At 45.5% G+C, this 18,699-nt stretch overlaps 1 protein-coding gene across 1 annotated transcript in view; it reads left to right on the top strand.

Annotated features, from left to right (window-relative positions):
- The window catches only part of LOC104268469 (FERM domain-containing protein 6-like), a 29,039-nt gene extending 11,540 nt beyond the window's left edge, over nucleotides 1-17,499 (top strand). The window contains exons 3-13 of the mRNA XM_009871135.1: nucleotides 2,809-2,888; nucleotides 4,958-5,034; nucleotides 6,722-6,908; nucleotides 9,604-9,759; nucleotides 12,070-12,135; nucleotides 12,357-12,425; nucleotides 12,616-12,790; nucleotides 13,814-14,149; nucleotides 14,280-14,408; nucleotides 15,108-15,187; nucleotides 17,212-17,499. Coding sequence (XP_009869437.1) covers nucleotides 2,809-2,888; nucleotides 4,958-5,034; nucleotides 6,722-6,908; nucleotides 9,604-9,759; nucleotides 12,070-12,135; nucleotides 12,357-12,425; nucleotides 12,616-12,790; nucleotides 13,814-14,149; nucleotides 14,280-14,408; nucleotides 15,108-15,187; nucleotides 17,212-17,499 — 1,643 coding nt within the window. The remainder of the gene's footprint in view (nucleotides 1-2,808; nucleotides 2,889-4,957; nucleotides 5,035-6,721; nucleotides 6,909-9,603; nucleotides 9,760-12,069; nucleotides 12,136-12,356; nucleotides 12,426-12,615; nucleotides 12,791-13,813; nucleotides 14,150-14,279; nucleotides 14,409-15,107; nucleotides 15,188-17,211) is intronic.
- The last annotated feature ends 1,200 nt before the right edge of the window (nucleotides 17,500-18,699 follow it).

Here is an 18,699-nt window from a genome sequence, read left to right as displayed (position 1 = left end):
TCCAAATGCATTACTTAGGATTGCAGTGCAACACACTGGTGTGTTGTGCCAGATCTGCTATCTATACGCACATACATGAGGGAATCTTTTTACTAGAAGCTGCTATGATATGTTTTTAAGCTCACTGACGGGACTGAGACTAGATTCATGAGTGCAGTATCAATAGCTGCAGGTGGACAGATGCATATTTGTGTGCATGCTTCTAAGCCAGCTCCTTAGTACCTTTCAGTTGTTGTCTTTTGAGCTGAGGCCAGTGAAGAAATGACAGTTTGTACCTGCTGAGTATCCAGTCCTGTTGGTACCCATGGATCGAACACTTTCTTCCCTGGAAATGTGGCCATCTGTGCGTTTCTGTACTGTCCTTTACAGCACTGCTCTGAGGTGCTGTAATTTGGTGCCCTCATATCTGTTAAGAGATGCTTGTTTTCACACCAGGGTCAGTTTTTTAGCATCTGGCAAAAGACCTCCAAGTTTCACCACTAATCACTTTAAGGAAAAACAAACAAACACACCACAACCCGTGTAAGACTGGGGAGGGAAATACCTCTTTGTTTTTGTAGATGGAGGCTTATGCTGCAGGTTGACATTCCAGCAATATTAACTGAATGCAGTGCTGCATTCTTGCACGAGAGGGTGGACAGGGAGGAGCAGGACCCCCAGGGAGAGCTGATACATTGGAGTGGCCTCCTCCTTCAGCCTGGCTTATTATTGGGGTTTATGTGCACCTCTCAGTAGGCATGATAATGACCTGGAGTCCTCAGGCTTGGCATCTGGGCTCTCCCAGAGTCATCTCTCTAACCTAATAACATGACAGAGATAAATAGAGGCTGTGGGTAATAAACAGTTTTACTACGGTGGAACTGCTCTGTCATCCTTTTCTCCTTTCTGTCCCAATATCTATGTGTGATGGGATGGCTAAGGGTATAGCACTGTGCTTGCTGTTGCCATCCTTCCCTTGTGGCTGAGGAATAATTTGTATATTTCCCTGAACTCTCCTCTAGGCATGGGATCATTCCTGAGCGAGAAGGGAAAACTGGGCTGACAGCTTGTTAGAGCTGTGCAGGTTCCCTGCCCTCTTAACCAGACAGCAGCTACCCGCCCTGTGGTGCTGGCAGAACTGGCACCGGCTTTACCCAGCACAGCCGTGCCATCGGGAGCAGCCGCAGTCCTGCAGTTGGAGCCCATAGGGGAGTGATCGCCCGGCCCTGGGACTGCCAAAGCCCAGGGAGGGACTGGGTCCTCTCTTTGTGTTATCCCACTCCTGTAGTTTGCTCTGCGGTTGCTTCCTAAATGAGCTTATCTTTGTGGTTCTTTTTTTTAAAGAAAAGCTTTACAGAGAGACGCTTATCAGCTCAGCAGCTGGCAAGGGACAGAGACAAGTCCAAGAGATGGACCAAACCCGTCTCTCTCAATGACTGGGACTTCTACCAACCTTTTCAAGACAATGTTATCTCTTCTTAATGGACTTAGAGAAGCAAGGGTTGGGACCAGCGCAGCTGCCCAGCTGCCCTAACTTACAGGTGTAAGCGAAGAGACAGGTACAAGTTGCAGTTTCTGTGATGCTAAAACCTCTTCCTCTCCTTATTGGAATAGCAAAACAACTTCTATAAGTCCTTGTGTGCTAGACCACTTAAATTCTGACCAGTAAAATTCTCAGGATTTCTGTACAGCAGTTTCAACAGTGCTGTAAAATACAATGTTACACATGTCAAGCAGCGTGGTAAACAGAAGCATAGTTATATTAAAATTACAACTCCAATCAGTACAACGCAGGAAAGACCACAGGGGTAGAAGCAGGACTTTTTGGGGATTGTACTCTTTGCTTGTGTCCAGTGTTACGGGCATTTTACACAGCGTTTCCTGTTAGTGTCGTGGGTGTGTGGATGAATTCTGGCTAGCACCAGCTGTGGTTTCTCTTGTGAGGTGGGAGCTGAAAAAGGTGGCAATAGGGGGTTGTTTTGGTTGCATGTTTTTAAAAGCTTGCAAAGGAAGTATTTGCTGTATCTGCTCCTCTAAGAAACTGGAATGCTCTGAGAGAATGGCTATGAGGTAGCTCAGGGTCCCCTTGAATAACTGGTAAGCAGTGTTACAAAACATTGGCTTTGAAAGCAGCACAAAACTCTTTCAAGTTGATGTGCTGTTCAGGTTGACTCTTGTTCACCCTAACCTGGGTGGAGAGCAACTTCTGTTCCTTTGAGGCAGGCCAGGTTTCCCTTCCTTTCATTCATCTTTTTTTCGCTATGGAAGAAGTTAGGTGTGAACAGGAGACACCAGACCTTCTGAGGAGGGCATTTGGGTTTGGTCCTCCTCCTCCTCATCATTTCAGAGGATCCCATTCATATGTAGAAGATGAAACCTGTCAAATACCTGACTGTCCACTTGCTTATGCTATGTTGGACCGAGGCAGAGTGAAAGTTTGGGTAGGACTTGCTCGTTTAATAGCAATAAAAAACTGAATCTGCTAAACTGACAGTACAATTAGCTGGTAAGATGATGTTTTCCTCCTCTAAGTGGCTTCTTGCTTATAAAGCAAGAATTCTGCATTTCTGGCTGCTAATATTGTTTGGGAAACTTTAGTTCAGCATCTCTTGAATCAAGGCATAGCTGACCTTCCTTCCGTACTGTGTGGAGTAGCATACATACTTCAGAGACTCTGTGCTCTTTATTTTTTCCTGCCTTGTGTATTCCCTAGTTGGCTTTGTTTTCAAATGTATTGCTTGGAAACACCTTGTATAGTCATCTAAGTATTTCATTAATAAGAAGGTTCTAATTCTTTAATGTTAAATGCTTTTTCCTCTTGTCTTTCAGATAATGAATATGTTTTTATAGACCTGGAGCAGAAGCTTAGCAAATACTTCTCAAAGGAATGGAAGAAAGAAACTACCAAAGTAAGAGAGATGTTTAATTTAGGAGGCTACTGCTTTGGTATTGGACTATGCAGTGAATTGAAAGCTGTTAAACTAAGATCCATAAAGCATTTTTGAAGATGCTGCAGAGTACTGTTAAGTAACAAGATGCAGTGACTTGTGCACAGCTCTAAAATTAATTAAAAAAGCTAAAATAGCCCCTTTACATAACTTTACCGGAGCAGTAGCAGCCACATGGTTGCTGCTTAACTGCTACAGGTGTGGAGAAGGTCAGTTGGTCAGTCTTGCTTTTGAATTTAACAAGCCTATGAACAGTCTGGAGACCTCACTGTTATCCTTAAGCAGAACAGCCTAAAGTGACCTTTTGTGACTTGAACCTGATATGAGAGAGGGGGCTGGAGTTGCAAAAGGACAGTGAAATGAGGGGGAGACTATTTTGTTCAAGAAGAGTTGTAGTTCTTTAAGGTTAGCCAGCTCTGTCAAGGGAGGGAAAAGCTATGTGAAATAAAGACAAGCCTATATAATTGTTCAGCTCCAGTCATTCAGACAAGATAATGCCTGTTTGCCTGTGTCATTATTAGAGGAGCCGCAGTGAAGAACAAAGTGTAATATGCAATTACACTGATATCTTAATTAGCTCGTTACAACTTTTTCCACCTTCCTTAAGGGTTTTCTTTTGCAGAGTAGGCACGCTTGCCATTTCTGCTGCTTAGAGAAGTTTGCAGATGACTAGTGAGGTTCGGGGATCTCCCTTATCAAACAAGTGAGGGTTATTTTGAAGAGAGCTGCCAGCTGTGCAGAGGGCTGTCTGTCCAGCCAGTGAAGGTTTCCTGAGGCAGGTGTTTCTGATCACCTTGGGATGGGGTATGCTTTGAGGCTGGATTATTGCAACATTATCCTGACTTTTTAAGTCAGGATATGTGTCAAACCTCTGATGTAAGGGGAATTGTAAAAGGCTGAAGTGGTTGATATTGGCAGTACTGACATCTGAGAGGAGTTAGGCTGTTGGATTGGGTTAGCAGACAGGGATTTAATTTCTGTGAAGAGGTTTCACATGGAAAACCCAGTCCAAGGGATAAAATAGAGTTACTATGAACAAGCTGCAGAAATAAGATGTAAATATTTGCATGGGGATCGAGGAATTGCTGTCTGCATCAAATGTGCATGGCATGCCACATACCTTGTCCCTGTGAGGTGGGTTGGACCAGCAAAACCTTCGAACTGTGTGTGTGAGCAAAGTTATCTGTACGAACATTAAAAAGCAAGTGGCAAAGTAGGAAAGATGAGCGAATGAGCTAGTAAGATAAGATGTTTCTTTTCTCTGATTTTTTTTTTTATTTATTTTTTCCTCCTGTTTAAAGAAGGCAGTAAGTCTGAAAGGTAGGCTGTAGTTAAAACAACAACGGAACTCTTGCTGGCTTTCTTCTCACAGACATCTTCAGTGTGAAGCAGACATGAGTGTCTCCTTTCGGTCTGCGGGAAGGTGTGAAAAACTAAACGCTGGGCCCGCTGAACAAGAGGCGAGGAGTTAATAATATCGAGCTCATGCGCCTCAGCCTCGGGCAGCAAATGCTGAACTATGCAGCAGCAGCACATGTGTGTCCCCTCGGAGTGATGTGGTGGACGCAGAGGTAGCCGGTTACTCTCAGGCGTGCCCTGGAAACGCAGCCATGCCTGCCTGGCATGCTGCCCGGCCGCCCTGCCTGCTGGTGCCAGGGGAGACTGTGTTAAATTTGCTGCGTTCAGCGCTGCCGTGTCTGCGGCGCTGCCAGGTGCTGAGCTAGGTAACTCTGGGCCAGGCTGGGCATCCTCAGGCTATGCTGGGACTGCTTCGTACCTGCTCATCCCCTTGCTGTCCAAAATCTTTTGCCCTCCCTAGGGTGTTTTTGATGTTCAGCCTGTCTAAATGTTTTATGATGCTTTGTTGTGAGCCTCCAAGACAGTCAGATCCCCTCTCAACTTGCCAAGAGCTAAGAATAGAAAATGAAAAGCAGTAAATAGGGAGAAAGCTTGGAAGAACGTTACCAGACAGGGTAACAGGAATTTTGGGTGCTGAAAATTATTTAACTTGTCTTCTGTCTCTGCTCTAGGGAACAGAGAAATTCAGCCCTCCTTTTGTTGCATTCTTTAGAGTACAATACTATGTAGAAAATGGAAGAGTAATAAGGTAAGTTCCTTTCAGCAGTAGTTACTGTGTTTTCAATTATTCACTGTGTTCTGAAAAGGCAAGAAAAATAATGGGTCTTTGTTAGGCTCATCTCTGTAAGCTCACAGAAATAAGCTTAAAAAACCTGCTTCATTATTTTTTTTTATTACTTTTAAGACCTTCACAGACTTCCTTACCCAGCCATGAATGTTTTCCCCCTGAATCACATTCCTTATCCCTAGGAAAATTTTGACTGCTTTTCCATCTGTGTTTAGAAAGTGGGTTGAATGACAACAGTACCAAAATACAATTAATACTATTTTGCTTGTGTCTTTTGGTAGTATGAAAAGCATCAGATGAATATACAAAAACCAGCTGATTATACTCCAGAGCACAGCCTAATAATTTTGGATCTGTTTTGGTTTTTTGTTTTGTTGGTTTTTTTGTACCTGAGCAGTGCTCTGTGCACTGTACTCATGGAAATGGACTTCTGTAAACCGACAAAAGAAATTACTTCATAATTTAGAGAGTTTTGCATTTGTGGTCAGTTCACATGGGATATTGGCTGCATTCAAAACACCACCACCCTCAGCCACAGTGGAGAACAAAGAATGAGGTAGTTAAAAATGAACAACTGACAGAGTTAATTTGCATCAGCACTTCTGGCGTCGCTGTGACCCCAGGGCAAGCCAAGAGCTGGGATCATTTGGGTGGATTAAAATCTTTACCAAATTTTTGGCATTTGTTCTCATCTTGAACAAAGCTTGGGGTTTTGGTTTTTTTGTTTTTCTCTCTCCATAGTCTTTCATTGCGGATACAGTTGGAGTCTTTCTTCTGGAGTCTGTTTGGCTGTTTAGTGTTTTTTATTTAGCTTTGCTTTTAGGTGCAAAGGGAGATTGCATATCATTCTGCCACCCTCGATGTACATATCCTTTAGCATCACTTTCTCTTGAACTAGTAGTTTAACTGGAGAGGTTTGTGGAGTCATGCAAAGGCAGTTACGTAATGCATTCAAACTATACACATGCACGTTTTACAGGCAGACTGTGGTGGCCAGCACCTCCACTAAATGTACATGTCAGCAGCCTCCTTCCCGTGAGCTTTTACAGCGGGAGGCGTGGGGGTTATCAATGCTATGCAATAGTTATGCCTTATCAGACTATCCCTGTTTAGCAGATCGAGGAAGAAGACAAAAACAAGCCCAAGGCTCCTGTGTCTTTTGATCTACCTTGCAGGGAATTAGCTGTTGAAAAGTACCCTGAGCCTAAGGCAAGGTGGAATGAAAAAGCAGTGCCAGGTTGAGAGGGGAAAGGAGGACAGGTGTGCAAGAAACAGGACTAGGATTCAAGGGAGTTGAGTCTGTTCACTGCTGCAGGCTTTCCAGAGAAGCAGAAGTGCTTGATGTATTCAGTCTCCAGAACAGGTGTGACGTGATTTTTCTTTCATCTGCCTTCTGCCCTGACTTCTTAGATCTCGTGCTTCTCAAGGCAGAAGCTGCCATTTCACGTGTTTGTACAACACTTAGTGGGAGAAGACCTTGATCTTGCCTTGGTGCTCCCTGCACACACACAACTGTATCAGGGTGGCACTGGCACCCATCAGGGATGTCAAAGTTTAATCCCTCCTCTCAGAAGGAAGATGTGTTTGAGGGGCCTTATCTGAGCCTTAACTTATCTTTTTCAAGTAAGTTTGCCTTTGTGTCTTGCAGCGATAAGGTGGCACGGCAGCTCTACTACTGCCATCTCAAAGAGCAAGTACTTATGTCTCGGTGCAACCACAAAGAAGAAATCTACTTCTTGCTGGCTGCCTACAGCTTACAGGCAGACTTGGGCAACTACAGGGAGAAGGTCCATGCTGGCAGATATTTCGAGCCTCAGGCTTATTTCCCGCAATGGGTAAGTTTCAGGGGGTCTTTATATCAACAGACTGTGTGTGCAGCCAGAACTATGTCGAGGTGGTACCTAACTGCAGCCATGCAGCTTCCCCAACTCCTAGTGCAATGATCAGGCAGAGTGGTAGAAGGTCACCCTGAATTTCCCTCAGGAGATATCTCCTTTAGTTTCACTGGATGTAGATGCCTGTTCCTTCTGGGGCTCACTAATCAGTGAGGTGTGTGGTGGGTACCCTTCCTTGGTGAGGGAAAGTGTTGGCATCAAATTAATAACTCTTACAGTGCAGCTGTCTTTAATTCTTCCATGGCTTAAAGAGTTATGTGTTTGCAGTGGTACATCAGCAAGATCTGCACAACCTAAGCTCTACAGAAAACCACAAGGCTGTGAAGCCAAGTCCCTTGTCCTGTCTTTGTAATTCTCACTGCTGGGATGGATAGACCCAAACCCTGAGGGGTAGTACTGCTGTGCAGTGCCTCTGGCTTTGTCATTAATCTCTGGCTCAACTACAGTAAGAGAAAAGGGAAGGGCCTGGAATTGGTTATGCATCTTTATTAGCACGTGCACATGGGTTTGTGGCCTCTGAGACTTACAAACAGCTTAGAAAGCCAAGAGTTGGTTTAGTTGTCAAATGAAGGCAAGTTAACTAAGAGCTGGTTTACCTGCAGAGAGTTCTTCTGTGAAATGTGAAGAGAACTGTTGATAAACACTGTGCATAAAAATAGAAAGGGAAGCTAGCTTTGCTACAGACACATCACTGTAATATCTGATGACATATGCTGGAGTAGGAAGTTCACTGGGACCTGGATAGACCCTCCTCTGAAACCTGATTTAGTTCTGGAGCCCCCTTTTCCACTGTGATATCAGATTTGAGCCCAGCTGGTGTTTTTGGGTAGCTGTCAAAGCCCAGTTGCCTCTGGTAGTTGTCTGCTTGTCCCCAGGTGAGTTGTCTCCCCTGAAAAAACTAGAAAAAACTTTTTCACTGTGAGGGTGACAGAGCACTGGCACAGGCTGCCCAGGGAGGTTGTGGAGTCTCCTTCTCTGGAGACATTCAAAACCCACCTGGACGCATTCCTGTGTGACCTACTGTAGGTGATCCTGCTCTGGCAGGGGGTTTGGACTAAGTGATCTTTTGAGGTTCCTTCCAACCCCTGACATTCTGAGATTCTGTGAAACGTGGTACTGTCCCCTTCTTTCAGGGAGAAGACTCAGAGCAGTGGGTGGAAGTGGGTAGAGTCTTCTTTAAGCATGAGTCCCAGCCTGCCTGTCTTGCTGTGCAGAAATGCACTTTTCTCCCAGACAGCAGGCCTTTGTTCAGTGTTGCTCCTTGTTCCTCGCCACGGGACGCCAGGCAGGAGGTAGCTAACAAAGGGCTGGAAAAGGTGCGTCTCGTGTGTGCCACTTCTGGGGCAGTTAAAAGCCTTATCACAGGCTATTGCTCATCTGGCAAACATTGCAAAGGCCAAGGCAAAGCCTAGCTCACCTGTGCTAAGCCACAACCCCAAGCAAGTATGTGGATGATTTATTACATCATTACAGAGAGCAAAATCTGGCAGGCGTGGGGACGCTTCTCTCCCTGCCCCCAGGCTCCCATGGGTTGATGCTGAACGATCTCCTCCTCCAACGCGATCTCTTCCTCCAACATAGTGCTTGAGATCATTTGGCCGAGGGCTGCCCTGAGCCCCATGCTAGTGAGGAGAGGCGGTGCTGCCCTGGGGGGATCAACCCGGCTTTGAACTGTGGGACTGGTGCATCTCTTTCTGCTGACATTGCAGAGCCAGTGGCATCGTTGTTGTCCTCCACTGAGCCCAGCCTTCCTTGTGGGAGGGCAGCTAATCTGGCAAGGCATGCAGAGAAGGGCAGAGGTGTTACCAAACGGAGTAAACATGGGGCTTAATATAAAATGGAAGTGGGAACCAGGTCGTTGAGTCAGAGCAGGTTGTTCCTTGTAGGATGTTCTTGGGTGGCTGGTGGGATCTAGTTTTAAATGCCTCCAATGGTGGGGGGGTTTGTGAAGGGATTTCAGGCAGCACCCCTCTTAGCTGTTGCTGCCTCTTGCAGCCTGGAAGGGGCCAGGTTGGCACAGGGCAGAGCCAGCCTGCCCTGGAGCCTTCTGTGGAGAGGGCACATGGGCAAACATGGGAACTGGCCACTTACAGGGCAAGAGCAAAGGGCCCAGTGTGGGTTTTTCTAGTACTTAGCAAAGCCATGTGCCTGCCAGTCACTCCTGACAGATAAAAAAATACCTTGAGATGGTGTTATCTGCCCTTTGAGGATGGAAATGCTAAATACGCCTGATGTTTAGTTTCTGGTCTTAAAAGGACCACCTACCGTTTCTGCAGTGTTTGGAGATGTTGCTGTTGATAGTGTTGGCACGCAGAGCAGTGTTTGTTATCAGCCCATAAGCGTTTATGGATGCCAGGAGTCAGGAAAACTAATTCCAGTACTTAAAAATGAAAAGAACTGACATGACCTCTGTAGTCTTGATCTGTTACGATTTTGCCATCTAGGATCTGTTTGGAGACATCGGTATCATCTGGGCTGCTTTAAATGATTATCCTCCAGGCAGGCAGAGGTGAATATGGACTAATGTCCTGAGGGACCTCCTCCACCTTCAGTCTCCATGTTGCTGTTGATCACAGCTGCCTCCCTTGAGGATCACCGAAGAGTTGGTGACCTGTTTGTTTTCTTTGTAATTTAGATAATTGCGAAGAGGGGAAGCGACTACATCTTGAAGCATGCCCCAGAGATGCACCGAGAACAGCAAGGCCTGAGTGCTAAGGAAGCGGTGCTGAAGTTCATTAAGGAGTCCTGCCTGCTGGAAGATGTGCCCGTCCACTTCTACAGGCTACAGAAGGTTAAACAAAGAGCTTCTTATTTTGAACTTCTCTCCAATCATTAATTGGGTGAACCATTCCATTTTTCACTTTCTGTTTATTTGAGGGATGGTTGCCTCTGATTCAGAAAGGCTGAATGAGTCTAAAATGTTCAGCCGGCGAGGCCTGTCCGCACAAACAAATCTGTTGCCAGTACACAGGTGTAGCTGGAATCTTGTTTTGTTCCTTGGCCAAGAAACTGGCCGCAGGAATGATAAAGCTTAATTTTTGTCCCTGCCTGTCAGTAGACTCACACCAGAGAAATCACTGAGAAGTTTTGGTTGGTTGGTTGTTGTTTGGATTTTATTTGTTTATTTTGTTGCAGTATATTGAAATGGTGACAACAAGTCGGCCAGCTTTCGCACAAATACCGTGTAATAACTGAAGGTGACCCTGAGTCATCCCAGATTTCTTACCCATCCTTCCCTCCCAACCCTGTCCGAGTGGTTGGTGCTTTTGTTCAGCTGTATGTCAGATTTTGGATTCCTGGATTATTGCTTGTCTCTGAGTCTTAGACTTCTTACCTAAGCCTGCTGTAGTAGAATGCACTTCACTTTCACATGCTAAGAGAGTTTAGGCCTAGAAATAAGACTAAAGAGTTTAATGTTGCACTTATGTGAGTGAAACCTGCTCATGCAGTTAGGAATGGCTTGGACGTCTCTTTCCGAATGAAGATACTCTACTTTGTCAGGCACAGAATTAAACTTCTTGGTTGTTTGTGTTCAGTGGAGATTATATCTGGGAGGTATCCATGTCCTTTGACCAGATCTAGCAGCTCTAGTTACCAGAGAAACATGCAACTTCTGGAGGAAATAAGTTTCAGTTTGGTCTGTAGTCCAGGCTTAGCTTCAGTTCTTTGCAAACCATAGATGCTCCCCCTGCCTCTCCTCTGTCCTCTGTTTTGATTCTAATGCTGTTAATGATGCAGTCATAAGAGGGCTGGTTACACTTGAATGCCATAAGAAGTCAAGCTGGCAGGGCATGATACAATTTACATCTGAAAGCACCAGGCCTGTGAAATTGGTTGCTCTTAATATCTAAATTCCTAATCTGAACTTGTATTTTATGCATTGCTAACTCCTTCATCTGTTTTTTGATTCACAATGTGCTCTCCTTCCTGCCATGTGACATGATTATCTCATCTTGTGATGAGATATCCTCCTCCTTGGTGACACCTGGGTCACAGAGCTCCCGATGGAGCGTACAGGGGTGCTAAGTGAAAGTGTCGGTGCGCTGGCTGCCCTGAGACTTTAAAAGCAGTCACTTTTGTCTTATTGCCCCCTCACGGCTGCTCCTGAGGTTGGAAACTCTGAAAGAAAACACAGCACCAAGCCCCGCATCTCTTCTCTAGACCAGTACAGATTTACGTAGAACTTTGCCGTTAGGAAACTGAAAGCATTTCTTAGTGACTTTAAACTGGAGACGTGGGCGGTACCAGGGACAAAGGGTGAGGTAATGTGATGGCATAAGGCTTGCATCTTGACGAGTCAGATGAGGAGAGGAAGTTCTGATGTAAGTTTGAGCTCTTTGAGCCTATAAATTTTTACCCTGAAATTTTCTTCCTCCTGCTCCTCCTAGCAAGCAAAGTTTGTATTTCTCTCCCTAACTCTGCCATGCTAAGAGGGACTGAAATAACTAGTTTATGATATTTTTTTGGTCTTAAAGCAAAAGAATCTCATTAGAGACTGAGTATATCTTACCAAGATACAGCATGGAGAAAAAGAAGGCAGTATTTGAACCTGGCTGCAAGCATTTAAAACTACCTGCTCCTGACACTGAGATCAAAAGATTAGAAGCAAAGGACCTATAACTGGGCATTGATCTCCCGGCCAAGGGACACTTAAGGTCCCGGGATAGGAACAGCAGTGCCACGGCAAGGAGAAGAGGACAGGTGTCCCTTCTGTTTTGGGTTCTTGGTCACCTGGAAAGTGAGTGGTGCGTTTTCATGGGGGCAGCAGATGCATCACGTGGCAGTATGAGAGGCTACACGGTACCTATGAGAGCAGTAAGCGTTCACGCTCTCAAATCACTAAAGCTGTGGGATTCTTGGTCCAGGGCAGCTAAAGAGTTTACTGGTGAAATGCTTACGTCGACCAGCTTGAGGGGGTTTTAGGGGTAGATATTTCAGGGGTCAGCAAGGCAAGGTGCACTTTACAAACGCAATAAAAACCAAATGAGCCAATGGCATCTGCCTGATGAGGAGTCCTGCTACCTCTCCTGCAGTAGGTGCCAGAACAAGAGCATGTTCTTTGTAGATTAACCTTTGACTCCTGGCTCTTCTGTTCTTTTAGGATAAGAAGGAGGATCGCCCGACAGTTATCCTGGGCCTGACCCTGAGAGGAATGCACATCTATCAGGTAACAGATTGCCGTGAAAGCCTTCTGGTGTAGCATTAACTCTGCCCAGCTCCCCTGTCCTCTCCCCACCACTCCCCTCCACCGAAGCTCCTTTGCCTCCCCGACTGAGCACCAGGCTCTGCATATCTTGCATTCTTGTTTGTCTGCAAATTCTTTGCCCATCACTGACTCCACCCTGTACCTGCCAGTCCCTGTGTCACTCAGAGTTTGATGTGTTGCAGGAGGTGAATCACGTTCGCCAGCTCCTCTACGACTTTCCCTGGTCACACATCGGGAAGCTGGCGTTTCTGGTGAGTATGACGGAACAGAAGCCATCTGGCAGCAGGCTACCAACCTCGGAGCTGGCAAAGCTATTGGCCTGCTTGTGCTGCCATGTCAAGTCCTATCACTTGTACCCACGAGACCTCAGCTATCTCTGGTAGCTGTGTGGCTGAAGATGTGCTCTTGCTCATCTCACTGGCATCTCTCCTCTTTATGCAGGGGAAAAAATTTGAGATCCAGCCAGATGGCTTGCCCTCTGCACGGAAACTGGTTTACTACACGGGTTGCCCCTTCAGGTCACGGCACTTGCTGCAGCTCCTCAGCAACAGCCACCGGCTCTTTCTGAATATCCAGCCCGTGTTGAAGCAAATCCAAAAACTGGAGGAGGCTGAAGGTATGTCACAGAAAAGCAGGTGATTGGTAGGGGAAGAGTACAGCATGTTAAGCTCTGCTGTTACTTCATGGTGGCTGCTATCTACCTAATTAGCGGTGTTTCTGCCTTTTCAGGAAGCTGATGAGAGGTGTTATGTTTCGAGCCCTTTACTGGGAAGTGTTTATGGCTTCCACATTGCTAGACTGTGATCAGAAAGTGTGTGTCAGAGCAGTAGAGGTGGGATATCTCCGTTTAAGTAAGACGCAATCCTCACTCTCTGTGCTCCCAGTTTGTGCACATTTGACATGCTTCGAAGTGGAAGTAATGTTGAATAAAAAGCTTTCTGCTGGGATAAGATATTCTTGTGTTCTAGCAGCAGGGCAAGCTCTGAGCTCGTGTCTTCATTTTTTAGCGCTCATTACTAAATGTTGCACACAATTTAGCCTATAGTGTCTGACACTTATGAGCTAGGAGTTGCAGATGTGAGAAAAAGCCAGAGAGCAGATTAGCACTCCCAGAATTTGTCTTTTCTGAGGGGCTCCTATCTCCATAGGAACAAGGACAGTCCCTTCCAGGCAAACTTCAGTCGTTCGACCACCTCTCAGCTTGCCTCCTTCCATTTTCCAGCTGTGAGAGCTGGATATCCTGCAACTTCTCAGCCTACCTCTCCTCAGTGGCTGTTTTTAATGCATTACATAAGTCTACTTTTTAAGGATTGTGTCCCCTTTCCTCTAGCCTTCTCCTGAATACTTTTTTTTTCCCCCACTGCCTCTTTCCTGGCTGCTGTTCCCTGTGTTCTCCATTCATACTTTTCTGTCTCCTCTGGTGTTTGTAAACCTTGTGTCATTACATTCAAGGTCAGAAGCAGTAGTCAGCCCTTTTGTCTGAGGACACACAGGCTGACTCCTTTCAGGGGGAAGTCAGGAAGAAACTTGGGTTTTGGTTTGGTTTTTTTTGCCCATCTCAACCAAGGGATTATTTTTGCTACCCTTCCTTCGGTCTTGCTTAAAGTTCCCACTGGTTTCTCTCATCTTTCTTCCTCAGAGAAGAAGCGCTACCGGGAGTCCTATATCAGTGACACGCTAGACATGGACCTGGACCCATGTGATAAGAACTCGCGTGGCAGCGGGAGCAGCGGGGGCAGCCGGAGGGACAATCGTCTCTCGCGCCAGTCCACGGGGAGTCACGGCAGCTCTCACACATCTGGCATCGAGGCTGACTCCAGGCACCGCGTGTCGGTGGAAATGTCAGTGGATGAGCCCTTCAACATTGACCGGGTGCACAGGAAAGAGAAATCCTGCAGCTCAACCATCAGCTATGGTAGCTCTGGCATTGACAGTGGCAGCAAAGGGCGGGCTGAAGACGACTCTCAGGACGATGGTAAAGAATTTGGAGACGCAGAGCAACCTCTAAGCCTGCTCTTGCCTTCTCCTGCAGCATAATGGGGAGTAAGAGAACTTGGAGCAGAAGCGTAATGCTAACCCTTCTCCTGCCACTCTCTTCCTCCTAGAGCTTGAGCTGGCAGTAGATGAGCCAGAGGAGGTGCCTGTAGATGAGCCTTTAGAGGGAGACCAGTTAGAGGAGGCCACTGTGGGAGAATCTGTTGAATCTCTTCCTCTAGATGCTGCTAGCTGCCAAGGTGAGATGGCTTTCTGCTACTGCTCAGTGCTTTTCTTTAGGCTGCAGCAACAGGCATAATCTGAGGGATCTAAGAAAGCTGTACCCTCTTCCAAACAACTGCCGGTGCTGCTTACTGCCCTACAGCATTTGAAGTCAGCTCATCTAGAGGCTGAAGGCCAGCACCCTGTGTTGTACAGTGCTGCTCTCCTCTGTGCTCCTCAAGGTCTGCCTGCTCCAAATTTGCCAAGCTTATACACAGTTAATGACAGAGAGGTAACAGGTAAACCTTTTGCAGTGAAGGAATTTGCTTTAAAATCTTGTATACCATGAAACACCTGAGGGATTCAACAACGGATTAATGGGCTAGTCACGGGAATTAATAGGTAAAGTTTTATGGTTTGTGATAAAGGCAATGCAAGACTATGGGGTCATGCAGAAGGTGTCTGACCTCCAAACATACAGCCGTTATAGCCAAGCAAGACAGGTGAATATGGGACAAGTTGGTGAGAAGCTGTTTTCATGAGTTTTTAAACATTGATCTTTAGAGGGAAAAAGTACTTGTGAGCAGAACTCCCAGAGCGCTGAGGGTGCTTACTGATGTATATTTAAATTTATAGGATAGCACTGCTTCAATGTGGCCTGTGAGCAACTTCCTTTTTCCACAGCCCACAAAACCTCAAGCCTGCAGTGTTTTTCACTTCCTCCTTCTCCTTTGCAGCTATAAATCCGGAATCCCTGTCTGTGGTACAAGTCACGCTAATAAAAATGAGAGGCCAAAGTGTGGAATCCCTTCACCAGGTAAGGGGGGTGCTGGGCAGGAGGGTCTGTGTGTGGGCATTGAACCAAGGTCTAGTGTAATGGAGACAGCTGTAAATCAGGGGAACTTGATTGGTTTGACTTTGGCTGATTTTTATATGGTGTAACCAAAACCAGCTGTTGGCCAGCTACTGCTGTTGGAAATAGGATGAGAGCAGCGTTTGGGTCCAGAATAGTATGGAGAGGTTTGGAGGTTTGGGAAATCTTGCAAGCCAGCTATCATCTGCCTAAGGCTTTCAGAAGGGAAATAGAAAATAAACCACCTCCAAATTTTGAGTGCAATATAGAGCCAAGACCATCCACGCAGTTTGGATGTGGGTTGCAAACTAGATCATCCTCCTGCTCCTGAAGCCAGAAGGAGCTCATGTTGGAGCAAAACCAGATGCTCAAGCTCTAATTACTGTCATTTGTGTGATTATACTACGTGTGTGCTGAAGTCTTTGTTGTCAACTTTTTCTTTTCATCAAACCCTTGAGAAAAGGCAACTATATATAGCAAAATGTTGTAAGTTGTAATTGGAAAAAGCTTATTAAAATGTCTTTTTAAGGCCAAGTGATATTTCTTTTCAAAGTACAGCTGTACCCACTGGGAAAGAAACGGCCTCCACCATTTCGTCTCTCTCTGAGTCCAAATTAGTCTTATCTGCTAAGAGAATTTAACAAATTTGTTCTTTGTTTCCCCCTTTACTCCTTAAACTTTCCTAAACAAGAACTTCAATCGCTTCATAGGATTTTTTTTTTGACTCTTTTCATGCTTCTTCCTGGATCTAGTTAAAAGTGATAAGAAATTTTCACTTACAAGCAAAATAGCCTGTAAAGTGCTACAGGAGATTTAAATAAAGTCTTGGTTATTTTTTCCAAAGCTGAAGACCAGGCAGTACAAATTATAATGCACTTACTTATTCCTATATTTGAGTGGAATGACTTACAGAGTACAAGGTGGACATCTTGCTTGTAGTAATATTTTTAATGTTAATGCGTTTATCAATGCATACTTATGCTATTAATTGATTGGGAGGCATCTATTTTGTAAGAATGTTTCTGGTCTACACAGGACTTAGACAAACAGTTGCAAAGACCTGACTGCCACTTACATGCATCAAGTATTTGGTGCTGCTTTAAAAAATAAACAAACAAACAAAACCCTCCTTACAAGGCCGTGTAACTGAGTTTTGTTAGCATTGACGGGACCATACAGTATGTGCCTGCCCCTGGGAGTGTAGTTGAGCCAGTGCAGGATTTCCTCAGGATAGTTTTTTAATTCCCATCCCAAGGAGATGAGAGGAGTGGTACTGGGAGGAAGTTTTCTGTGTTACTAACAGAAGTATCTTGGTTTAGAACTGATATTCTTAAAGTCAACCTTAACATTAACATTTAAAAGCTGATTATGAAGAGACAGAGCAAGAAAAAACAAGTGAGGAAGTTGGAAATGTCTCATGGTCAAGGCCAAGTCACTACATCTTGTGTAGCAAGACTGCCTGTGGGAGTTGCTGCTGATTTGTCATTCCCGTTTTCCTCATTGCTGAACAGTGTTATATAGCTTAAACTGTATGTTGTGCTCAGAGATTTTTGGACACCATAACCCATTAGTTTGCATCGTTGCTTTCTGAAACTTCCTTTCAGATCATTAGATTTCCACTAACTCAGTGTGTTCAGGCAGTTGGGGTAATTTTTTGTTACATGCGCTTTGTCCATTTGAGGATGACTACACGGATCTGCCAAGACGTGTCAGGTCATTTGGGCATCAGTACCTGCCAAGTGCCTTGTCCATCGCACTGGACGCCGAGGACGCGGTGCAGACAGATTAGGACCTGGCTCAACGCAGCAGGGCAGCTTAGTGCACTCATGATTTCTTCATTAAGCCAATGTCCCTCAGAAGGCTGGTGGGGCTATTTTGAAGGAGTGGAAGAACAATTTTGGAAAACTTGTAGCATGTGTAGCTGGCATCCTTAGGCTGTGTCTGAGCTCATCGTTTCTGTTCTTGTGTGTCTTTAACTGAACTGGCAGGTCAGATCGCCCAAAAGCAGGAGCTGCACGGACCAGCACAGCCAGAGTTTGGATGACATCCGCCTTTACAAGCACCGGCACCCACCGCTAAGTGCCACGCTGTCCTCAGACACATCCCGCAGCTACACCTTTGGCTGCAGCCTGGAGGATAAGCTGTCTATCTATGGCTGTGTTTATTCCACAGCGGACTGCAAAACCAAGTCTGCGCTTTACGGGAAACGATCCATGAACTGCCTCTCCTTGGATCTCCTGGGAGAGGACCAGCTCCCGGAGGAGTTTGTGGTGTAATGAGATTGGAGCTCTTCCATACCAGGAAACAGCTCATCATGGAAACATATACCTCATTAACACGTGTGATGTCACTCTGGTTCTTGCAGGAGATGGTGAGCAGCTTTGTCATTCAGCTCCATAATCAGTAAGTAGCATCACTTCTGCAGACTTGACTACAGGGCAAATAGACTGGAGCGTAGCACTTAACGCTGGCATTTGAAGCGTCTGTCTGAGCAGAAAATGGCAGTGGCCTGCAGTGACACAACCAACATAAAAACCAAAAGCAGCGGACCAAAACTGATGCTCAGCCAGTAAAGCAAAGATTGTGTCTAAGTGGATTTACCAGAAAGAAATTTCAAGTCTAGGTCAGTTTATCTTCCTGCCTTTCTCTTGTGGTGTGCTTGTGTTAGTGTACAGATAGTTTGGTTGTCTTGAGTTTGTGTTGTTGCAACACTGCCAGCAGCTGTCAGGCCAGGGTGTACTGTGAGCACATTTGGAGGGCTCTGTATGGAAGTGTCTAACCTGTTCCTGTTGTAATGAACACAAGTTGCCTATTTGCTTTACTGGGAGCAAGACCTGCTCTGCCAGGAGCTTTTCTCTCTTTGTTGTTGTTGTGTTGTGTTGTTTTGTTGTAAGTATCCAGCCAAATACAATGTGTGGTGGTGGTTTTGTTTTGTTTTTTTCTTTAATGCAACAAAAGGAACTCAGCTGTCTACTACTGTCATGATGCAGACTGGTAAATAAATGCTTATATCCTGGGGGAGATAGGAGAGGGGATAAAGCAAATGGCTTGGTTGCTTCTGAGAGCACAGAAGACAAGAGTGTTAATTGACTGGCTCTTGTAGACAGGAGTGTGACTGGAAAATTCGTCCAGGCATGATCACCCCTTACTTTGAATCATACTTTTATGTTGCTCTTTGGTTTTAATAAATCTGTTCCTTTCGAAATTTTTCCTCTGCTTAGGAGGCAAGTATGGACTTGAGAAAGTTGCTTTGGAAGGACAAACAGAGTGACTGTGTCCAGCTTAGTCATGGATAAGTCATGCAAGTGTGAGTGTGGTGCTGCCGGGCTGGTGATGGTGGAAGAGTAGGATGTGTGTGCCAAACCAAGGGTACTTCTTGTTTGATGATTTTGAGTGGTGGCTGTGCTGTCTCTCACAAGGAAAATAATTATAATTATGCTGTTTGATTCAAGCATTCGGTGTGGAGAACACCCTGC

This window comes from Apaloderma vittatum, unplaced genomic scaffold, assembly GCF_000703405.1.
Source record: "Apaloderma vittatum isolate BGI_N311 unplaced genomic scaffold, ASM70340v1 scaffold42316, whole genome shotgun sequence".
Lineage (NCBI taxonomy): Eukaryota > Metazoa > Chordata > Aves > Trogoniformes > Trogonidae > Apaloderma > Apaloderma vittatum.
Note: the sequence above shows the minus strand (reverse complement) of the source record. Positions and strands in the feature narration are given on the sequence as shown.